This window comes from Polistes canadensis, unplaced genomic scaffold, assembly GCF_001313835.1.
Source record: "Polistes canadensis isolate GaletaPanama2010 unplaced genomic scaffold, ASM131383v1 scaffold_45, whole genome shotgun sequence".
NCBI classification, from domain to species: domain Eukaryota; kingdom Metazoa; phylum Arthropoda; class Insecta; order Hymenoptera; family Vespidae; genus Polistes; species Polistes canadensis.
The window spans coordinates 855,064-879,916 of NW_014569592.1; the positions used below are offsets into that span (position 1 = coordinate 855,064).

General features: G+C 35.0%; 1 protein-coding gene across 1 annotated transcript in view; it reads right to left on the minus strand.

Moving 5' to 3' along the window:
- Nucleotides 1-3,996: 3,996 nt before the first annotated feature.
- LOC106785150 overlaps nt 3,997-24,853 on the minus strand; it is a 35,144-nt gene continuing 14,287 nt past the window's right edge. Inside the window, exon 2 of the mRNA XM_014745352.1 lies at nt 3,997-4,350. Within this exon, the coding sequence (XP_014600838.1) occupies nt 4,099-4,350 (252 nt within the window). The 3' untranslated portion in view covers nt 3,997-4,098. The remainder of the gene's footprint in view (nt 4,351-24,853) is intronic.

Here is a 24,853-nt window from a genome sequence, read left to right on the forward strand (position 1 = left end):
CAATGCAGAGAAAAATTTTGTATTATCCATCGTTGAGAACGAAATAACGATAAATAATTTATTATAATATACGGCCTCTTATTAAAAATATACTATATATCTATTTACAAAATTTAACAATAGTTTTTTGAGCGATGGATTGGCTTATAAAAATTAAATACAATTTTTCTTGTTGAAAAAAATAAAAAGGAAGGAAGAAAAAAAAAACGTAATGCAAAACAATCGAATGGTAGCATCTCTTATCACAGAAATGTCTCGTGCGTGTGCCGCTCGCATTTATAATTTGAGATTCGGCGAAAAGACAAAATAAATACGATCATTTGATTTGATTTTTTTCCTTTTTTTTCTTTTTTTTTTTTTTCGAAAAAAAAAAACCATACTATCTCACGCGAATAATATAAAAAAAAATGTCATGAATCAAATTTCATTGACATATGAGAATCGCATCGTCTAATTAACGTTTATTATATTAATGATTTTTTTTGTTTGTTCGTAAAATAAATCATGCGAAAATAATTGCAAATTAAAAATAATGAATAAAAGATGAGACATTCTTTTTTAAAAATAAACATATTTGCTAAATACTACGTTAATTTGATAATTTGCTCACAAAGCGTGTATTCTCAGAGAAACGTTCGTTGACAGCATCTTGTTGTATGTCCATGATTATTAAATATAAATATAAATATAAATATATATATGTATGTATATATATATATATATATATATATGTAACATATATATATTTATAAATATTTACATATTTGTATAATGCAGACGTTAAAAAGAAATGGTAAATACTATTTTTAAAAAGTACACGGAGAAGAAACAATAAAATTACAAAGAACAAAAAACAAAAGAAGAAAAGAAAAGAATATTACTATATAGTATCTATTCCTTTCTAATGGATATCTCTCTTAAATGCCAATACACACACACACAAAATACATAAAATATATTACTATGCGCTCGGTTATTTACAAGCAGTCTTTGCGTTTCCTGCATAATATATACCGGTACGGAGAAAGACCATTTCTTTTTTCTTTCTTTCCTATTTTTTTTTCTTTTTGTTAACGAAGAAAAATAGAGTCGCCTTATAAAAATCTTAGCAAGAGTATACACAGGGATAGAAATAATAATATATATATATGGAAAAGATGTTTTTTTTAACGCATTTCCAGTTACGTTGATGTATCATCGTTGTAATGGAGAACAAATATGGCGGCTCTTTTACTTAAGAACGAAAATAATGTTTTTCAACGAAAGATGACAATATTTTTTCATAAGTTTTCCTTTTTTTTTAAAAAAAAAAAAGGAACAATCAAGAATAAAATATAAAGAAAATAATATATATATATTATGGCAATGATTATGGCGCAAGACTTAAAGAAATGTCAAACAAACAAAAAATAAAGATGGCACAACAAAAATGTACTTCTCCTACCGGTTTCCCCATCCAAAATATCATTTTCATCAATATGGCACTCGACTCTTTTTCAGCACGATCTAATTCTTTCCCCGTTTCTTTTTCTCTCTTTATTTCTATTAATATATATTTTCCATTTTATTTTTACAATTATCTCTTTCACATGACATAAATTCTCTCTCTCTCTCTCTCTCGGCATGCATATAATACTTTTTTTTTTTTATTATTATATTTTATTTTATTTTTATTTCCAATCGTAGAAAAATGCAATCCTAATGTCCTCCCGTTTTTGTTCATATATATATATTTTTTTTTTCATCGTTTTTTATTACAAATGAGATTAGAAGTATAATTCCTTGATCTCATATAATATATATGCGTGTAAAAAGGAAAATATTATTCTCCTACTCTTTTCATCTTTGTTTTTTTTTCTCTCTCTTTCTTTCTCTTTCTCTTTCTTCTTCTTCTTTATCTTTCCCCTCTTTCTATCCTTAGAATACGATAATTTAACAGAAATGAGGAATAAAAAATGTTTTAAACTTGAAACATTAATGGTGGCAAAAGTCGTAAAATTAAAAATATTTACGCCCGGAGAGTGTGGTGGTAACGTTCGTTTATTTTCTTCGACAAATTGATGCAACGATTATAATACGAGGATAATGACACGATACATCCTCGAGGAATGACTATACGAAACGAGTGGTTTGGCTCGTGTTGAAGGGATACGCATGCAGGGATATATACATACACACACATACACACGTTTAGATAGTTGAATAAATTTGTCAAGTAAACGAAGGAACGGCCCCAGCCCTACAGGACACGTTTATTTTCAATAGATAAAATATTATTTCACTGGACGAGTGACGTGAAACGAGAAGAGGATGGACACATTACTTTTATCTCGTTCTCTCATCATCTTTATTTTCATTTTTACCTTTTTTTTCTTTTCTCCCTTGTCGAATAGGAGAAAAAACTGAACAAAAGTAATATGTCGAATGAATTACTGGAAGGGGTAATGAACAAAATTAAATAATAAAAAATACGCGTATTTTAAAATGAAACAACACGATAAACGACGAATCGGAATGCGATTAACGAGCAAACAAGTTTTATCAATAATCGTCAATAATATTAAGAAAAAAAAAAAAACAGAGAGAAATATAAAATAGGACGATAAAATATATTTGTAACGATGAGAAAAATGTCGTGTTTAATAAAAAAAAAAACCCCCAAACACAAACAAACAATAAGAAAGAAGAAGAAGAAGAATAATAAAAAAGTAATCCAAAGAAAGATTATATTATCCGTTCGCATAAATTGTTAGCGATGAAAAGAAGAGGTGGTCAAAGGGCGAGAGGGGAGGAAAGAAAAGCCCTATAGTAAACGGAAGAAGGGTGGTGGTGGTGGTGGTGGTGTTTTCTCGTTTCACGATCGGCGAGCAAGGTGATTTCTTCGGTGCTCTCCATTAAGAGGAGGTATTCGTATACCGGCTTCTTCTTCTTCTTCTTCGTCTTCGTTAAAAGAGAGTTTGTTCCGAAGTGCGTCGTGAGAGTAAGAAAGGGAAAGAAAATAAAATAAAATAAAATAAAAGAAAAGGAAGGAAAATAAAGTAAGAAATATCCGGGGGCGCGACGAACTGCTGCTTCTACCCATACCATACTATACCATACCACCATACATGTACCATCCCATATCCCATCCCCTTGAGAGGAGAATTTTACGACATTGCTTTATGGTTTCTCATTTTCGCTCTTTCTCTTTTCCTTCTCTTGGTCCCCATCCTTTGCTAATCTCACTTCCTCTTACTCTCTCTCTCTCTCTCTCTCTCTCTCTCTATATTCGCAAACAACCACCACCTCCCCACTTTTTCTTCTTCGACGAAAACGACAGGGGCCCTTGCAACTTCGCCGATAATAACGAACGGAGAAGAGCAGGTCCCAGAAGTTGCCGAGGCTCAGGTGCAACGGTGGCTTCTGCTACTTTTGAGAGAGAAGGCAACAGTACAAAAAAAAAAAAAAAGTAAGAAAGAAAGAGAGGCCACGACTCTTTCTCGCGTAAACGTACTACCACCATACATACGTGGTGCGAGGAGCCGACAAGCCATGGGCTCTCGAATACCTTTCTCGATCAAGGCCGTAATTTGAGGTTGAAACTTCGTGCCGCTCCTACGATTATCCTTATATACCGTGATATTACACGAGAATAAGGAGTGCTTGATAGTAAAAGCCAAATTCTTTTTTCATCTTTCTTCCTTTTCTTTTTTTTTCTTTTTTTTTTTTTTCATGATCGAACACACATACCAAAAACCTCCGAATCGATCCGGGGGGATCATTGATCGGATATGAGATCTTATTTTGATTTCTTTTTTTCTTTTATTTCTCCCTTATGCAGAACGGCCGCGGCCGCCGATTTTTAAACGACGACGACGAGGAGGAGAATCTTCCACACGAGTTTCTCTTTTCTTTTTTTTTTCTCTCTCAAACTTTCGTCCATTTCTTTTTTTCTTTTCCCCATTATTATTATTATCATCATCATTATCATTATCATTACATTTTTTTTCTTTTTTTCATTTCGACTACTTCTTCTTCATCATCTTTTTTCTTTGTTGCTGATGCTGCTGTTTCTTCCTCTTCTTCCTTCTTCCTTCTTCCTTCTTCTCGTCATCTTCGTTACAACCTTCTGAGGTTTCGCTTGCTCTGTCTGGAACCAACGACGAGCCGCTTATTTCTCTTGGTTGGCGTGGCCAAGAGGGGCGTCTTGCAAGGACCTGTATGGGGCCTCGAAGAACACGACGTGCAAAACTCCATCGAGCAACCCTGCCTCGAGCACGTTCCCACGTTCTTTTCACCGTCGACGTGGCAAGGAAATGAACATCTCGGACATGGTAGTAGATGCTCCCATGGTTCGAGTGTACGACTAGCCTAAAAAAACAAAAATAATATGTCAAATTATATTTTTTTTCAATAATTTTATCATTAAAATTCAATACCCTCAATTAAACTTTTTTTTTATCGACCGTTCGATAGAAGAAAATTAACGACAATCGGTAAGGTAGGAAATGTTGTCTATTCCTGTCGATAGAGTTGAAAACTACTATTACGACTGTTATCTTTGCTAGATCGGTATGTTGAAAATCTTCTTTTTTTTTTTTTTAAATAAGAAATCACGAAATATTCTTAATTTTATAATAACCAATATTGAAAAAGTGTTTCAAAGTAGATAAATCAAATATATTTTAAATATTTTATATATATACACTCTGACGCGCGTGTGCATAAGTATTATACATATTTAAATATATAGATGTAAACGAGAGGGGAGCAAAAAACCATGAAAGCGATGAATCGATTTAACAATGATGTTGTTGTAAAGGGAAGAAATTTCATTGGCCATTTTTGTATTCCATAATAATTAATGGGATTAGTTACGGCGTGTTGCACCTGCGCGTGCAAACGATCGTACTCGTTTTCTCGGAGTACAAGATTATAAGAAGAAGAAGAAGAAGAAGGTTTTGCCAGGTCGCGTGTTTCGTGCCTAACGAACGTGTAACATTTTAATGTGCTCTTAAAGGATCGATTATCGAGGTTGTTAAAAACTATTTCTTTTCAATAGGTTTATACAAGTGGAGAAATAATTGTATTTATGATATATATATATATATAGTATCTTTCTTTCGTGTGTTAGGCAAATAATAAAAAATATTCCTGCACGCTATGCAAAAAGTTATCTCAAAGGATTGAACCGGTAAACGTTGGCTGGCAAATGTTCGTAATCTGCAGTACATACGGTTCTTCTTAGAAATTGATATAAGAAAGAAAATATTGCAGCTTGTCGATTGAAAAAAACGTAGCAAAAGGTGCAGAGATAAAGAAAAAGGGAAGTGCAGATGTGTTAACAAACCTTAACGCGCACAACCCCTTTTTTTTTTATTTTTTATCTTTTCTTCGTATCATCGTTACACTTACACTTTTACAAAAATCTAACGAATGATTTTTAACGAAGAAAATATCAATCAAATTTCAGAGCCCCTTTTTTTACATATAAACCAAAAAAGAAAAAAAAAAAACAAATCTTTCCAGATTTACAAGGAATGAATTTAAGAGAAGGAACCAACAGATTCGAAAGCTGTCCTAACGAAGTGAAATTCAAGGATGATATATACAATGGAATGGTAGGGGGTTGCTTGCTTGCTTATATTCGTAGGAATAATAAAAGTCCCCCCACCCCTACTACCCCTTCTCGTCTTCATCCTGTTCTTCCTTAGACATACTAAAAAGAAGAAGAAGAAAAAAACAAACATAACCGAATTAAGTACCTCGGAGAATTTATACAGTTGGAAGGAAATTTACAGAAAAGGGTAAGTAAGTAAGTAAGTAAGTAAGTAAGTAAGTAAGTAAGTAAGTACTTGCGGTAAAGAGAACCGTAGAAGAAAATTATCGTCTTCTTCGTACACATCTTCTCGTTCGCACTTGGTAATGGTAACCCTTTTACAAGTTAATGATGATAGTTATCATCGAAGTTAGAAAATATGAGAAAAACGATCGTTCCGCGTCGTGTTGAATTTCTAAGAAAAAAGATCGATTATCATCATCATTATTATTATTATTATTATTATTCCGACACAAAATTTTGTTTTTTTTCTTTCTATACTCAATCTTTATCTATATCGTGAATAAAATTTATTTCGATTGTTTCCACATATACGCGTAATCTCATTAACATATATAATATCCCTTTATCCCTTTGTTCTATTTTCTTCTTCGATAAGAGAATGAAAAAGAAATAAAGAGAGAGAGAGAGAGAGAGAGACAAACACTAGCAACCAATCAACATTGAGCGTAAAAAAAGAACCGAGAGAGATTGTATCGAGGAAAATTGTAACTTGGGTTGTGTAAATAACATGATATAGAAGAGGAAGTAGCAAGCGATAAAAGAAGACCCACAAACTGTTCATATATTTTAAATTTCTTTTTTTTTTCTCTCTCTCTCTTTTCTCCTTACAGAGAGGAAAAAACGACTGCCTAGTAACCGGGTTGAAAGAGAGAGAGAGAGAGAGCAAATGGTTATCAAGTAGAAGAGGGAAATGTAGAAAGAAAAAACTGGGGAGATGTGTGTATGTATGTATGTGTGTGTGTATGTTGTAAATCCTTACGTTTGTGCACGTGAATATTCGTATATGTGTGTACTATGTATACGTGTAGGCGTAGAGACACAATGTAGCATACATTTCTCTACTAGAGACCCTTTCTTCATATATTACATAGGGAAAGGTTCCTAGGTGGCGTTTATACCTGCTATTTACCGAACTCTTTCAAAATTCTACGTTCTCTCACACACGTGTCTACTCTGCTGTTATGCTGCTTTGTGACCGAGGGAACAAAGTAGAAAATAAAGAAGAATTCTACGACGGTAGAATTCATCTGGAAAAATTATTTCATTTCCGTTGGTATTATTATTATTATTATTATTATTATTATTATTATTATTATTATTGTGTCTCTTTAAAAATGAAATAGAATTAATGAATGAATCTCTCTACGTAAGAAGATATTGAATAAAAAGAAGTTTTTTTTTTTTTAAATATATTATAATGAACACAATATGTTAATAATAAAAAAAAAAAAAAAAAAGAGGAATAATTTTCAATTGTTCTATATTTCGATTGATCAACACTAACGCAATCCCACAGTAGCACAACGCGTTTTTCCCATGATGCATGCATGCGCGTACGCGTGGCTGTTGCTATGGTTTCTGATGGTGTTCCTCTTCCCAAAATGGAGGCCAATTGAAAGAAGTTATTTTCACTAAAATATTGATTTCTTTTTTTTTTGATACATTATAATAAACGACAAATATGTATTTTTCATATATATCAATATTACAAATAAAATATATATATGAGTATTATAAAAAAAACATAATATAAATTTCAAAATGGTAGATAAATAATATTGTTACCCCCTCCCCATTTTATATATTAATAAAACATGCGATAATTAATTAGGTAGATGAGATAAGTGTGCATATCACTTCCTTCCTGGCCCAGCTTCCTTATGTTTCTTTTGCGAGAATGTTACATAGTATACATTTTGTTTTTTTCTTTATTATTATTATTCTTCTTCATCATCATCTTCTTTATACCTAATTTTATTCTCACAATCAAAAAATATAATCGTAAATATTTTTTTACAATTAAATCTCTTTTTTTTTCTCCTTTTCTTTGTTTATAGTTGCCTTTCAACGATATATCTACGATCTACATTTAAAAAAAGGACCCATCAAACTTGATCAAATTCAAAAACGTTTATCCCGATTTCGCGTGTAATCGGGCAAACATCTTGCTACAAATTTAAACCGTTTATATAAAAAAACAAAAAATAAAAAACCCTTTTCCCTTTTGAGCCATCGCATCGTATTAAGGCATCCTACGTAATTCGATATCTCTATTTAAATTTCCTCCGTATTGGATTACCTTTACTCTCTAATTTCGTATTACGATCCACTCGACTTGACCCGTTCTCTAAAGAAAATTCAGATTATTCATATTCTTTCTATTCACCCTTTATTACTCAATCCTACTACCCTTTTTATTTATTTCTATCGATTCCGTTACTAAAAGAATTTCAAAAGAATACAAAGAATAATAATAATAATAATAATAATGTAGTAATAATGTATAGTGTTTTGAATATTAAAAAAATGTATGGCTGCTTAAATAAAAAAAAACACTAAACTTTAGAGATTAAGTTGCTGAAGAAGTCCCAATAAAGAAACGAAACGTCCAACTAATCAAAACGAAATTCTAGTTCTTTTGAATGTCCAAATTCCTTAAGATACCTATTTATTAATAATAATAATAATAATAATAATAATAATAATAATTATAATCATCATCGTTTAATTTAGTTTTAAATTAACGTTATTATCATAAATAAAAATAAAATAATTCTTTTATCGTTAGCGGTCAAGTTCTAATTCGATTTTAATATAATAAACGTTTAAGGATTTACAGGATGTTATATTATCTCGAAACCACTATCACCATCGCGAACTATTTAATACTCGTCACACTGAAATCACGTGTTTTGGAAAAACGAGTTTGCAGTAAAAATAACCACCACATTCGTATAAACATATTTCCTTCAACCCTTCTCTTTCATCTTTCATCTTTCATCACCTTTTATTAATCCCCTTCCCTAAGTTGCATTGAAATGAGAAAATATACTAACTATCGAATAGAAGGATAATCCTTTTTTACCATAAACATTTAATCGTTTAACATTCGAAGGATCTTTAAAGGATCTTAACGAACTAACGAAGGAAGAAAAAAATAAAAATACAAATGGTGGTAGGTACACGTTTGCCATATGGCAACCCTTTTTCTTTATTCCTTTCCTTCCTTGCATCTATTTTCCTTGGAAGAAAAAGATTAAAAAAAGAGAAAGAGAGAGAAAGTGCAAAGATTAATGGCAATGTTGAAGAAGACGTGCCTTTTTTTTTTTTTTTATTGTTCATTTTCGCTTTGTGAACTTCTCCGACGATCTTCTCTAACTTAGATGTCGGTAGGTCGTTATCGAACAAAGCAATACTCGTTACGTCTCATTACTCAAGAAAATTGTCCGATGTTAAAACCCATCGTCGTACGTACCGATTGAACAGGTGCCGGCAGGGTGGGTGAGTTAATCTTGACCTTCGTAATACCTCTTTTATCTACGACTTGACCCTTCCCCCCCCCCTGTCCCTTACTCACTCACTCATTCACTCTCTTTCTTTCTTTCTCTTTTTTTCTTTCGTTCAATCACCAATTCTCACCCAGATAAGAGACCAGTGAAAACCTCAAGGTCATCTTAGAAAAGACCATCATGATGAGTTTAATGTGTTACTCAAAGGAAAAGGTACAAAGAATGAAGTGGGCTTAAGTAACTAGCTACTACTAATACTAATACTAATACTACTACCTACCAGTTACTGTTACTATCTTTTTTTTATCTCTTTCTATTCAGATAAATGTTAGCCTCTTTTGTCAAAGTTATTTACTACTTTTACTTTTACTTCTGTCAATCGATCGTTATTTAATCGTATCGTTTGTAAGTATCTTTACTTCACGCTGTTTCTTTTCTTATTCAATTTGAAAAATCGTATAAATTGTCCACAAACGATTGAGAAATTATAATATCTAATATTATTAGAAATGTATGAAACTTTTGTAAAAAAAAAAAAAAAAAAGGTGTATAAGTATTATAATAATTTGTATCTTTTTTTTTCAGATAAATGTCGATGGTCGTCACTTTGTTCAAATATTTATACCTGTTTTAACCAATATTGTAAAGATTTCTTTTATTCAATTTAAAAAATTTGAAATAAGTCATTTTAAACGAACGCGATTAGAAATGCAACCCCTAAATGATCTGTAATATTGAAGTTTTTATTGAAAGAATTAATTTCGAATTTAAAAATTGACGAACGTAGAATTGACATATGCATTGAAACGAAATGAACGAAATAGAATATAACTGAAAGATGTTGCGGTGATGAAAGTTGTTATGTTGGTGTTGGTGGTGGTGGTGGGTTCGGTCGAGACGGCGAATAATAATAGATGCTGTCATGTTCAGTAACGCGATCCATTTTGATTATATTTCTTTCCTGTTTGGAATGAATACGAGATATCCTCCTCCACCATTTTGATAAAAGAGAAAAGAAAGAAAGAAAGAAAGAAAGTACGATCAAATTTGGTTCAACAGAGAAAAATTTGGATGATAGAACACCATTGAGAGAATGTAAAAAAAATAATGATGAAGAATAAATTTTGAAATAATTCTTCTTAGTACTAAGAAAGTTCTCTTTCTCTTCTCCCTCTGAGATTTTTAACTGGATAACTTCTTCTTCGGCAGGTATAAAAGCACGCAAAATTTCTTTGTGTTGATCACGTATACAAAATGCAATAAAAGAATAGAAAGAATATATAAAAAATAATAATAATAAGAAGTAGAAGAAGAAGAAAAAGAAGAAAAAGAAGAAGAAGGAGAAGAAGGGGAAAGGTTGGATCGTTCACGTGCATTTTGCGTGCCCTATCGAAAAAGTCATCCCGCTACTACCTCGAACAACGTCATTGGCTTACGTCATTTTCTATATTGGTATTATTTCGGTGTACGATAGATTTTAATTTTATTAATTAATTCTTTTTCTTTCTTTTTTCTTTTTTTTCTTTTCTATAGCGCAAATTCGAATGGAATTATAAAGTACGATATAACTACGAGTTGATCTATAATAATAACAATAACAATAATAACAAAAATAATAATAACGTTAAAAAAAAAAAAAATAAAAAAGGAAAGATAGCCCGGTGTGGAAAGTTAAATGAATTCGTGGCAGGTGTCGCGTCTGCTTGCTCCTTCTTTCCACTTAGCAACAAAAGTAAGATTTCGAAAGTTCAAACCATGAAATCTTCGAAGCGAAGGGAAACAAAATATATATATAATAAATATATAACATAGTACACAACATACGCGTAAAAATATGAAAAATAATATATTTAAAATTAAAAAGAAAAAGAAAATGAAAAAAAAAAAAAAGTTAAATAAAACTACAATGTTACGCGTGCGAAAAAGAAATGAAAAGAGAAAAAGAAAATGGCGGATTAGGAGAGTTCGGTTTTCGAAGTGGGCCAGAAAGAAGGCGCGTTTGCGCGCGCGCGCGCACGCACGCACGCATAACCGTCAGATGTATGTATCCCCCCCCCATTATCTCAAACTCACTGTTGCTATGCAATTAGAGTCCGTTAATCGTGATCCCCACCATAAGGACCGGGGGCCAGCGCGCCTTTCGTGACGTGACCATACACCGGAGAAAGGGTAAAAAGAGAAGACGAAACAAGAGTGGGGGTAAAAGAAGAGACGGCCGTTCTCTTTTAGTAGTGGGGTGGAGGGGGGATTGAACCGAAGTACAGCAGACGAAGACGGCGATAACAACAATAACAATAACACCAGCACGTGGTGGACGACTACGCGAATGACTTCGACTTCCTACTCTTCATTCTTCCCCATTCTTTCTTTATCTCTCTTATATATATATATATTATTATTCTTTTTCTTCTTCTTATATTTACTTTTGTTTATTTACGCCAGGACGTTGACTCCCCCCCCCCACTCCAACTCAAACTACCAATCCCACTCTGACTTTCAATTCCCACTCGGAATTATGGAATGTGAATTTTTATATATATATATATATATATTCGCAAACAAAATTTATTATTTTCTTTAATAAAACAAAATTGTGAATAATATATATAATATATAATACTTGTAAAATTTTGATTTTAAATTCAAAAAAAGACATTATTTTCACTTTTAATTATCACTTTTTCGCGTTATTCTTTTCGCAAGAATGTGAGAGAGAGAGAGAGAGAGATCGAAGTTTAAAGTCGTATTTCGTTGAACATTAGAGAAATCGATGAAAGATCATCTCAGGTTTCACTTTTTCCTATGACATCGCGGAGGACGATCGCGATGCAAGGACGATGGTGACGCTCCCTCCTCCCCCTCCACCACCTTCTCCTCCTCCTCCACCCCCATCACCTCTTTCTTCTCCACCACCTCCACGGCAACGGGACGCTCGCTTCCCTCGCGTTCATTAAGATTTGCATGGCCTTGAGAGAGAACGTCACGAAAGGTTCTGCGCGCGCACACCTATGGAATGCGCGGGAAAGCGAAGCGGAACGTCGACCACGAGGTTTCTCTCGGTTCATTCAACGAGAATACTCCTTTCCTTTGCTTTTTCATCCCTCTCCATTTCTCTCATTCTCCTTCATGTCTTTACGTGTCGTACGTGTTGTGCGTGCGTGTCATGCGTGAGTGAGTGAGTGTATAGGTGTCTGTTTTCCTTTTTATTTCAATTCCTCTAGATTCTTATTGTGCTGTGAAAATAAATATTTTATTATTTCAATAAATAATTCTATTATATATATACTTTCCGTTCGCGTTTGATCAATATTTTTCATTAATTTTATTAATGATAAATATTTGTCATAAATAAATCACATTTAATATCAAATAATTTGATATATTTAACACAATAATAATAATGTATATTAAATACTTTATTTTTTATTGTCAAATATATTGAAATTTTTGGATCTTATATTTAATCAATTATATAAACTATCGATCTATATATTACATTAGAATTTTATTGGTAAGAAAAATTTGGTAAGAAATCTTCCGTAGTAATATCTCGTTTCATTGTCCTTCGTTTATATGCTAAACGAGATAAAACGAATGCCAACGTGAGACGAAAGAGCAACACCACACCATCACCATCACCATAGCGGACGCTCCTAGTTAAATGGTTTAATTCCGGTCATCTTATAGCTTGCTTTCGATACCTCTCCGTTTAAATGTGATTTGGTGGTAGCCTTTCTACAACATGAACACGGTCGTCTGTCTCATATTTCTTGGAATTAACTCTTTCGGATCTTTTTCGCAAACAGGATGCGCCTTTTATTTGTCAGAAATGAGAAAGATTCACACGTCATTACTAAAAAACTACCAGCAGCAGCATCAGAGTCGAGATGAGACGAGATGAGATGAGATAAGAGAGAACGTCGTAATTCAAGGAAAAAGACAAGAAGATAATTCCAAGCTTCGTGACTGATTTGATAAATGATGAAAAAAAAGAAAAGAGGAAAAAAAAAAAGGAACCACACACACACATCTTTTTAAAAACATTTCATTAAATGCGAACTCACGACGCGAACGTTTATCTTCGATAAATACTTAAATAGACGTATTTTTACTAAACATCATTTACGTTTATAGAAGGATCACGCTAATTAACGATCATTAACGTTGGCTAACAACACACGAGGTTTCAAGTTTATTTAATTTTCTTCTCATTTTATTTACTTTTAATATTATGAACGTTGTTAAAATAAAGTCAAGTCACTCACAAACGTGAAAATAAATCGTCATTTTGAGATGTCATTTTGGTTGAGGAGAGAGGGACGCGGGTGGTTTGGGTAGATTTCAATTACTGAACACATATATGTTGTATCTGTTGCCCTCGATATGCTTGATTTTTGTTTCTCTTAAAAGACAACATGATCGATAAAAATGAATATCAAAGTTGAAAAGAAGGTTGATGGTCGATAGACGGACTACGAAAAACAGGATCGAGAGCGGGCCAGGATTCAGGATATCTGAACGATGACGTGACTGACTTCGTCCAAGGACAACCAAGCAAGCAAAGCAAGCAAGCAAGTAAAACTCTTTCGAAGTCCTGTGCGAAAGATCGCAAACGAATGCCGAGGACGATGGAGGTGCCGATAAAGAGTTACCACCACCACTGCTAACCACCATAACCACCACCCCCTCCCCTCCCCCACATCATGAAAAGAACGGCCACCATGCTACTCTAAAACTTCTCACGAGAAAAAAAAAAACAGAAAGGCGCTAGGAGGAGAGCTTGGTGTTAAATGAAAAAAAAGAACCGATATAAAAAAAAACATTTAAAAAATAAAATAAAATAACATCAAAGTAAGAGGGGAATAAAGATCAAAGAAAAGAAAAATAAATAAATAAATCGTGCGCTACTGCTATAAGCCTCGGGGACCTAGGTTGTACATATACATATACATATACATATATATATATATATATGTAGAACGTCGTCTATTACACGTATACATTATTCAAAGCAATCGCCAAAAAGTCTCGTTGCGAATTCAGCACGATGCACCGTAACCGGGTAGCAACAGGACCCGGCAACAGGCTCTCTTTCTCTTTTCTGTCCCTTCTCTTCTCTTCTCTTCTCTCTTATATATACCACGACTCTTCTCTCCGCACTCTTTGCCACTCCTTCCCTCCCACCCTCTAACCCTCCTTCTCTTACTTACTTGCTTTGCTTTGCTTGCTTGCTTTCTTACTCACTCGCACGCTTGTTCGACAGCCTATGGCTATCTTTCTCTCTCTCTCTTACTCTTACTCTTTCATTTCATTCGGACTAACACACGAAGAGGAGAAGAGACCACCGTCACCGCTTTCTCGTCGTTTAACGACGACGCTACACAACACCAATGCCGAGAGGAGGATGCCACCACCTATCTCTATCCTCTTTCTTTCTTTCTTTCTTTAGCTTTCCTCTTCAAACTTATGCTCCTAATTTCTTTTTTTGTTTTTTTTTTTCGGTTCGTTCCTCTTCTTTTCGCGTCCTCTCGGAGACTTCAATATTTTTTTGACAGCTTCCTCTTTCTTTCTTCTTCCTCTTCGTTACCAACCCCAACCCCACACCCCACAATGCGAACAATTTTCTATCGGTAGGAAAGTTCGTGACGAATTATGTTTGTTAAATATATATGAATAATTCCAATAATAACATATCACGACACAATTGTCATATCTATTGATTGAACTTATGATTTATCAGGATGAAAGCAAAAATTTTCCTGATGTTTTATATTAATATTTTCGAAGTAAATTTTACAAAAGAAAAAAAAACAAAAAAAATCAATCAATCCGTTGTTATGCAATTACAGAATAAAGTATTGATACCAAAACAATGCACGAACTTTTTGGTTCATCATAATATTTTTGCGAGTCAAAAAAGAATACAATAGCAAAACTGAATTCTCTCTCTCTCTCTTCAATTTGCAAACCACGCATGCGACGAGTCAATATAATAATGTATATTACTTATCAATTTTTTGTTCCCGTTAAAACAAGTATTCCCCCCCCCACTCCCCCCATATAAATTAATATATATTTTGCGTGGTATGAAACAATTTGTTTTCATTTATAAATTTAACGCCCAAGGAAGTAAGTTAAAAAGCTCGGACGATGTTCTTGATATAAAGAGTAAGAGAAACCGACTGATGATGATGATGGTGATGATGATGATGATGATGATCGAAAGATTGATTCCATGTACGTACGTATGTATGCCGACGCCGAAGAATGTAACGCCGTTCGCATACCGAGGTGCCATTGCAACGAACGACCTCACGCACGATTCGATATGCGATACAACATATGCAACGTGCTTTTTCGCATACCAATCCAAGTATAATATATATATATATATATATAAAAATGTTAGTATATGTATTCGAAATTTCAACAAAATTTTGGCAAATATTTCTCTCATCAACGTGAATATATATATATATATATATTATATTATATTAATACTTACATATATATTATATTTATATTAATTTTAATATTTACATATATAAATTTTAATATATATTATATTTATATTAATATTAATATTTACATATATATTATATATGACGTTTTAAGCTTATGGGTTTTCTTTTTTCTTATCGTCGTTTAAATTTATCCCCGTTTTATAACAACAATAACAATAACAATAATTAAGTTTATTGTCTATTAAAAAAAAAAAAAAAAGGATATTACACATTTATACGATGGTTATAAAATTGAATAAACATTTTATTGTCATTATTAGAGTGTAAGTTGAATTCAGGTTCACATTATAGCCTTATAATCGTGTCAACGAGTTTAAGGGGTTGTGAAATGAAATGACTTCAACGTCCGCAAAAGACAAATTCCTTTCTTTCTTTCTTTCTTTCTTTCTCTTTCTTTCTTTCTCTTTGTGCAAAAGTATACGGTAGGATATATAATATGTCCATGGAGAAGAATTTACGACGACGTTGCAAATAAAAAGAGAAAAAAAAGAAAAAGAAAAATATAAGAAAGATGAAGGAAGAAGAAGAATAAGAATAAGAAGAAGAAGAAGAATGATGCAAGGAAAAGTTGAAGAAGAGAGAGAGAGAGAGAGAGAGAGTGTCATTTTAATTGGCCTTATCCTAAATTAACGCACAACCCTTTTTTTTTATTTTATTTTCTTTTTTTTTTTTTTACTTTTGCGAATTATTCATTTTAACTATCAGTAAATCTTTTATACTCGTGAGAATTTAACAGTGAAAACTAACGTTGTTGGGAACACCCAACGACACCGAATAAAGGGGAATAAGAAGAACAGCAAGAGTTCCTCTTCTTTATCTGTTCTCATTATCGAAACCGTCGTTAGCCATGAACTTTGCCCTTGGATCGTACCTGTTCTCGCGGTACGGCCCACCATCGAGGGTTTTTTTTGATACCTACCCCGAACAGGGAGAGAAAAAGTTTTTTTGTTTTTTTTTTTAGAAGAAATCACTAATTGCTATTACCCTTTTTCTTTTTTTTTTTAACGAACGCAAATATCGTGTTCAACATTTTTTGATTATTTTTCAATTTTCATATAGTAATACATGTGCCCATAATTACGAAAGTGGCCTAATTTTAAAATTACAAAAAAAAAAAAACAAATGAATTTATCAGTTATTTCACACGACACAATATTATTTGAAACTAAATTAATTTCAATGTAATTATATTGTTATAAATGAACCGTAAAATAGTATTTGTTATTTCAATATTATATATAGAATTCATTTTTAATATTCAAATGCAATTCATTTTAAATATCTCGAAACAAAAATTAAATGACTTAATACCACTTTCATAATTATCAGCATACACACATATATTTATGTTGAATATTTACGAAATATTTTCTTACATTTTCAAATATTGTATCGAAGAGAGAAGGAGAGATCATTGTCGTTGTCCGTTTCATTCATTCAGAAAACAAGGAAGCCAGCGAAAACGATGAATGAGTGTTGTATCTGTCCTGCTGGCTTACTTAGCTCAGCAGCCAGACCACAGTCGTTGGAAAGAGTAATGCAGGTAAAGGTTATCGAGAAGTTAGAGAGCAGCTAGTATAGTAGAGCTATTACGCTTGAGAGAAGGCCGGTTTTATCCTTAGAAAAAGGGCAAGAGAAAGAGAAAGAGATAGAGAAAGAGAAAACAAGGTTCTAATATTACTTACGAGTTATGCGCCACAGGTATTACTGTAAGCTTCCTACTATCTTGCACCTTTCAATTATACCTATTAACGAGAACTCTTGTTTACACCCGTACCTTTTCCCTTATATCTTCTTCTTCTATCTACCCGGTATCTCCAAACGGGACACCTTGCTCTACCGATAAAATTACCAACTCGATCTTACCTACCTGCTACTACCATGTTTGTATTTTGCTATGTGCATTTCCTAGTGGCGTCTATGTGTTGTATATGCTACATACGTTGTATATATGTGTTTGTGTGTAGTACGAGACACGCTCTACTGCTCTACTAATCTGTTATTACCTCGGCAACACAACCATTTATTACGGATCACCTTGATCTAACGTTATTTTCTTTTCTTATTGTGTTAAGCTTCATGTTTCTAACGGTTTCATTTGATTTCATGTTATAATAGTTTTATAAGTATATCTTATAATATTTATTAATAATGTTATCGCCAATTTGAATAAAATATTATTGTTCATGCGATATAATTTCTCTAGAGATATAAATTTCACACCGATGAATCATACTAAATTAGATTAGAAGATCTCGACATCGTACTGATTAATATGCATTGATGGTTTCCTACCTACCTGCCGAGCAGGTATAAGAAAAGGATTGCCACCGGTTATTGGTACTAATAGGAATCGAGTAAGATTATACGATGAGAAACATTTGCAAGGACTTACAACAAGGATACATATCTTTGATATTTTCTTTTCTAATACGATAAGATTTGAATAAAATTTGTATAAAAAGCATTATATACTCTCTATGAGAAAGTTTGTACATTATTAATGTAAGCTATTTGTAAGCTGAAAACAACGTCAATGCAACATCGTGTTTTAAACGAATAATAAGTAATCGCACATTATACGTGATGATTATTGTTCGAGTAGCATATTGTTATGTTTTAATCGTCCTAACGTAAATATGTATGTAGGTACAATCATGTCATAATTCGTTTATGGGGTTCCTAACAATGTGAAGAGAATAATTTATTTGATGAGGGCCTACCGCGAAAAAAAAAAAGAAAATATCCGACGATGTTGTGTTAACGCATCGACGTTTCTTTTATGGGACCCGGATTGTTCGATGAAAGATTTTAGTCACGCAAATCATCACAGGAAACGATACATGTATTTTGGAAATACATTGTTGGTATTTGATGCGAAGGACAATGTCACGTTAATAAAGGAACGCGTTACTACCTATCAAACGTTATATTTCATGGTATTTCGTTGAAGAACGGCGTCCTTCATAAAACAAGCGTAGAAGATGAAGAAAGAAAAGGAAAAAGAAAAAAAAAAACAAACCGAACGGAAACGGAAGGTAATTCGTGGAGAGTTAAAGGACGTTAACCGTATTACGCTCAGCAAAGGTAGATCCATCAAACGAAAGGCGATTTAAATCTTACGGTCCGTAGTAACGGAGAGAGAAAGAGAGAGAGAGAGAGAGAGAGAGAGAGAGATAGTGTATGTGTGTGTGTATGCATGAGAGAGAGAGAGAGAGAGAGAGTCGTTACACTTTGTTGCTCCCGTTACATCGGAACGTTTCAAGCGCATCGAAGGAAGCATAAACGGCAAGGACGTTCGCCTGAACACGCTGGTATACATACAACATATATGCTGTAACAGTGTATAAACGCATCCTCTTCCTCCTACGTGTTAATCTCGCGTCACACAGGGATTTACTCGAGCCGAAATATTGTCTTAGGTCGCGTTAAAACCCGAGGGCGTTCGAGAGGAGGCGTTTTATAGGAATGCGTGTTGGACGCTACCAACTTGTGGATTATTATTCCCCGTGGGAAGAAGCGTGGGAAATTTATTTAGATCGATATAAATTTTACGATGTAAAATAGTTAAGAGGAAGAGAAACAGCATCAGCCCAGCGCCCAGTGCTCTCCCCTCCTTCCCATCCACCCCATCCCGAAACAAAAAGAAAGTAATACAAACAAAAAAAACAAAACGAAAACAAATTTCCCGCTAACCGGAAGAATAAAAATAGGAGAAAAGAGAGGTCGTCGTTTGGTCGGTCGGTGTTCGTTTGGTTAGTTGGTTGGTTCCTTAGAGTTCAACGCAACGAAATATCCTGCGACGCAAAAGAAAGGAGGAGAGACCAAGAGTCGCGAAGGCTTTTTATCCGACGAGTGGGAGGGGAGGGGGTAGAAGAAGAGTGGACGAATGAGGGGAAAGGAGGGAGAAGAAATTGGGAAGGGGGATTGCGAAAGCTTCGAGGTCGGTCTCCTCGCGAATCAGCGGGCGAGCAGCAGCAGCAGGCACCAGGGGCACGGGTACGGACACGGGTACGGGTATAGGGGTACAGGGGCACACACGGGCAAAGGCAGCGCCGGAAGGCTCGCGTTTTTCCTTCTTTCTCTTTCGCCCTCTTCTTATTCTTATTCTTCTTCTTCTCTCAGCGGAGGCTGGGTAACCGGCGCGGAAAGCAGCGACCTGTTGCCAAGGGAAGCCTTAAAAGTAAACAAGGTTACGACATCGGAGTGGGCCTTCCCCCCCTCTGCTGTCGCGAGGTCTCGTGCCTGCCTCGAGAGAGTCTCTTCGCGCGCGGAAGGATCGCAAGAGAAAGAGGATTATACCCACCCCTTTCCTCACCTCACCACTCTTCTCTTCTCTTGGTTCGTTCGTTCGTTCCTTCCTTTGAAAGAGGAGTATAGAAAAAGCGGCCAGCAACGGCACGGAACGAGAAGAGTGAAAAAGGAGAGAAAGAGAGTGGGGCGGGAGGGGATTGGGGATGTAGGGGAGGGGATTGGGGGGTTGAAAGAAGAGGCGGCTTCCCTCCACCACCCTGGCGGGCCGCTGCGTCGCGCACTGGTTATTCGGGCCGCGAATAATAATCATAGCGTTCGTTCTCTTCTCTTGGTCGGTCGGTGGGTCGTCGTCGTCGTCGCGTTGCTTGCTCTCAAGAGAGAAGTCCCCCCACCACCCCCTCCTCCTCCTCCTGTTCCTTCTCCTCCTCAAGCTCTCTCTTTCTCTCGCATGGGAGATCCTTCGGGCCGACGGCTGCATAGCAACAAGGACCGTTCTCTCTTTTTCTTCCCCCCACTTTGCCGGGCCAGGCCAGGCAGCCGGGCCGTCGTTCGAGACGACGACGACGACGACGACGACGCAGGGAGCGCACGAGCGCGCACGAGGCCGGAAGGCATGCGGGAGAAGAGCGCAAGAAGAAGAAGAAGAAGAAGGGTAGGGGGTGTGGGGACGAAGAGGAGTGACTGGAGGGGACCGATAGTCTCGCTGCTGCCAGAGAAGAAGAAGAAGAGGAGGAGGCCACGCTGGAAAAGAGTGGGGGAGGCAGCCGGCCGTTTTCTCGGGGCCGCACATTCGGATCCTCTCCACGCTCGTGCGCGTGCACGTCGCGTCGCGTTTCGTCTAGACGACGACAGACAACACATACACACACGTATAGAATGAAACTTATAAACTATGAATACACGTAGAGATGCGCATGCATTGTTATTCTTTATTTCTTCCCTTATTCGTCACCCCCTTTGGGGACCCTCCCCACTGTTCATTCTTTTCTTTACCAAATCTTCACTGCTTTCGACTTTGGTTTTTTTGATTTCTTCTTCTTCTTATTGTTATTATTCTCATTCTGCGTTTCATGGGCCACCCCAACAACGCGCATCATCATCATCATCATCATCATTATAATCATCATTTTGTAGCAAGGGAAAAAAACACACTACTATGGGAACCTCTTATTCTTCTGTATAACTCCTCTTCTACTATCTTCTCCTGTTCTGGCGTACATACCAATAAACGCGAATGAGGGTTGGTTCGCCGTCAAGATTCTACCCGCCATTATTATTATCCTTCTCAAATCGTATAAGAAAAAAAAATATCTAACAGGGAGAAATGTTGCCGCCATTATTAGTACCTCTCTATTTGGAATTCAATTCGTAAATAGAGAGAGAGAGAGATGAGATGAGATGAAGTGAAGAATATAACGTTACATTCAATTATTCTTTGCAATTTTACAACACAACAGAGGTGTGTGTGGGGGGGGGGTGACTTAGTTCATTAGAACGACGGAAGAACCGAGTTTACTTCGGGACGTATTATAAACTGCTGCAATGAGGGAGAATGTCATTTTTTCTTTTCTTTTTTTTGTGTAATTCTTTTGCGAGCTGCAAATGCGGGTACAACGAGCACTCTCTCTCTCTCTCTCTCTCTCTCTCTCTCTCTTACTCTCTCTCACTCCTTCTTTCTTTCTTTCTCTTATTCGTTCGCAATAAATGTTCCAGCAGCCGGAGGAGAGCAAGTGCGAAAGGGTCGAGCCCTTATTATCCTTGTTTTTCTTCCACACTCAAGTTCCGCTCTTATACCGATTAAACAATGGCGGTTTTATACGTCAACGATCTATATATATATATATTCTCGAGTGGCAGGTTTTAACATGGTGGATGTAAAATGCGTGGGCGACACACACCATCCGATTTCGAGTTTCGTATCGTTGTCAAGATTTAATTGACAGTCGGAGATAGAATATAGAAAAAAGAAAAATGAAAAGAAAAAAAAAAGGGTAAGAAAGAAGGAAATAATAAAGAAAGAAAGAAGGAATGAGAGAGAGAGAGAGAGAGGGAGAGAGAAAGAGAAGGGAAAAGAATTCTCCTAGACGAAAGAAAATTATGATTCGTCATTCGTCTGATATTTCCGCTATTTAGCGGCTTAGATATTAGATACACGTGTAGGTAACTACGGATAGACATAAAACGAAATAAAATAACAGGAGACGCGGGAGGTAGTCAGTCCCAAGTTCGTTGAAGATTCTCTCAGCGTTTTAGCGGATCAACACATCTCTCTCTCTCTCTCTCTTTCTTTCTTTCTTTCTCTTTGAGTATGACGTTGTGTTACAAAGGCTATTGTACTTATTCGTTTACCCTTCTAATTCGCACGAATACGTCACACGAATACGCGCAGCATACGTTCGAGAATATAGTCGTCATTATCATCATCATCATCATCATCGTTCGACAGAAACAAACGAGAATTATTGTTGAAAAATTTTCTTAAATCGAAAAATCAAAAGTATTTCTTTTTCTTTTTGTTGCAAATAAATTTCGTACATTTCGCTACTAAAAAAAAAAAAAAAAAGAAAAAAAAAAGAAAGAAAAGAAGGAAAAAAAAGAAGGCAAAAAACTTATGGTAATCATTAGAGACACATTAGAGATCGTCCTTCCCGAATGATTTTACACCTAATCGAGATTTATAACGCCGTTTTACCGTACGCGACATTTATAATTCAACGTGAGTGATCGTCACACATACGCGATATCTAAGATTCGTTGCACGTATCCCTCTCTTGCTGCTGCTGTTGCTGCTATGCTTATACACATCTATATATATATAAATATATACGCGTATATGTGCATAAACATAAATACATATACATACATATATATAAATGTAGTTATATACGTAAAATACTTTCGAGACGCGTTTCATTTCGCGCCGGTAACACTAACTTCGCCAACGTACGTACATAAATCTCTTTGTCGGAATGCGTGTACGTAAACCAACGCAATTAATGCCTCTAGACCGTGCATAAATATCGCCCTTAATAGCGTGCCATCGATAGCCAGTCTCTCTAAGATAAGAATACGTTTGGGTTTTGGTTTAGTAGGCGTTTCCCCGTGTAATATAAAATCATGAAACCACCATAAGAGAAAGAGAGGACAAAAAAATACTTAACACATGTATACATATAATATGTATAATACATATGCAATATACATATATGATCAGTTCAAATACATATATATATATATAAATGTGACGTAGTAGAAAAGAGAAGGATTAAAAAAAAAAAAAAGAAAAATCTGTGGGTGCTGCAGCAGCTGCTGTGAAGGACCGCCACCACCAGGAACGGTAAGGTTTGGTTTATGCTTCTAAGCAGGGGAGGTTTTCTATCCCTCTAAAACGCATTTGTTCATTCTCTTCACGATTCGTTTTCTTCCTTTCTTTTCATCCCCACTCTATTATCGGATCAACAGGGCGGCAGCAACAGCAGCAACAGCAACAGGAGCAACACGAAACGTTGTCTACGTATGATGATGACGTATCACATATATACATATACATATATATATATATATATCTTCATCTCTGTCTTTCTCTCGTTCTCACAGTATATTGGGTTACTATCTTTTGCTAGTGACACGACGACGACACGACGCCCAGGGTCGGATTTTCAAAAGCAAACTTCATAGGGATATAGGGGCAGCTGTTGTACATTCCTACGTCCCTATCTTTTCTTGGCCCTTTTCCTCCCCTCACCTCTTCCCCTTCTCCATCGTCTACTAACACACAGACGAGGAACACTACTATCTTTTTTCTCTCTTGCTTAACTTTTCTTGAATATTCTTTATCCCCCCCTTTCCCTTTCCTCTTCTTTACTTTACTTTACTTTACTTTGCTTTGCTTTTCTTGACTGCAGAAGAGGAATCATATAGTGACGCCATATAAGAAAAAAATAAAAAAGAAAGAGAGAGAGTGGGATCTATATATATATAAAAAAAAAAAAAAGGTGGAAAAATAAAATTCTATCCATCATCGATGGATACCTTGCTAATATTTGAATTGTCTCGTCACGAAAAATATCTCAAGTATTTATAGATAATTAATTGTTTATTGCAGTAAAGGAAAAAAAGAAAATTAGAAATAAATGACAATTTTTATATACTGATATTATTCTTTATCAATAATTTGTATTTTCCATACGAAAAAGCTTCTCGAAAAATTATTCCAAATTTTACGTTCCAAAAAAAAAAAAAAAAAAAAAATAAAAAAAAAGAAATAAACGTATCAAGTAATCTAATTCAAGTGTATATATAGTCCTCTATAAATAAATTAAATATTACATTAAAAAAAAAAAAAAAATCAAAAAAACATAAGAGTGAATTAACATCGAGATTGTAGATTTTTTCCCCCCCCAACATAGAAATGTAAAATTATTTACATTAATTTCAAGTTAGATTAGACGATGTCACTTTAATGATGTAGTTAGTGCTATCTATTCACAAAAGGGTTAAAGGGTTTCGGAGCGGTAACGGAGGAGACACGATTATAGTGCGAGTATACGAAGTATACAGGACAGAAAGAGTAAAAAAAAAAGAGAAAGAGAGAGAGAGAGAGAGAGACCGGTTGTTACTATGCGAGATAAAATCCTTCGAGATAGAGTGGAACTCAATTCGTATCTCCGCCGGAAGTAGCCGACCCCTAGAGGCCGTGGGCAACACAACAGTCAAGAAAGTTTCCTCTTAAAACGGGCCGCCGTTATTTCGATGCGTTGCATAATCGATTAGGATGATAGATAAATAGATAAATAGATACATTTTTATATCGATCTAACTGTTGTAACAGAGAAAATAATATAATGGTATGTAAAATAAAATGATAAATTTACCAATTGGGAAATGTGCATCTACATAAATTCAACTACAAGCTTTCTTTCTTCTTCTAATTCTTCTTCTTCTTATTTGACAATGAGAGAGAA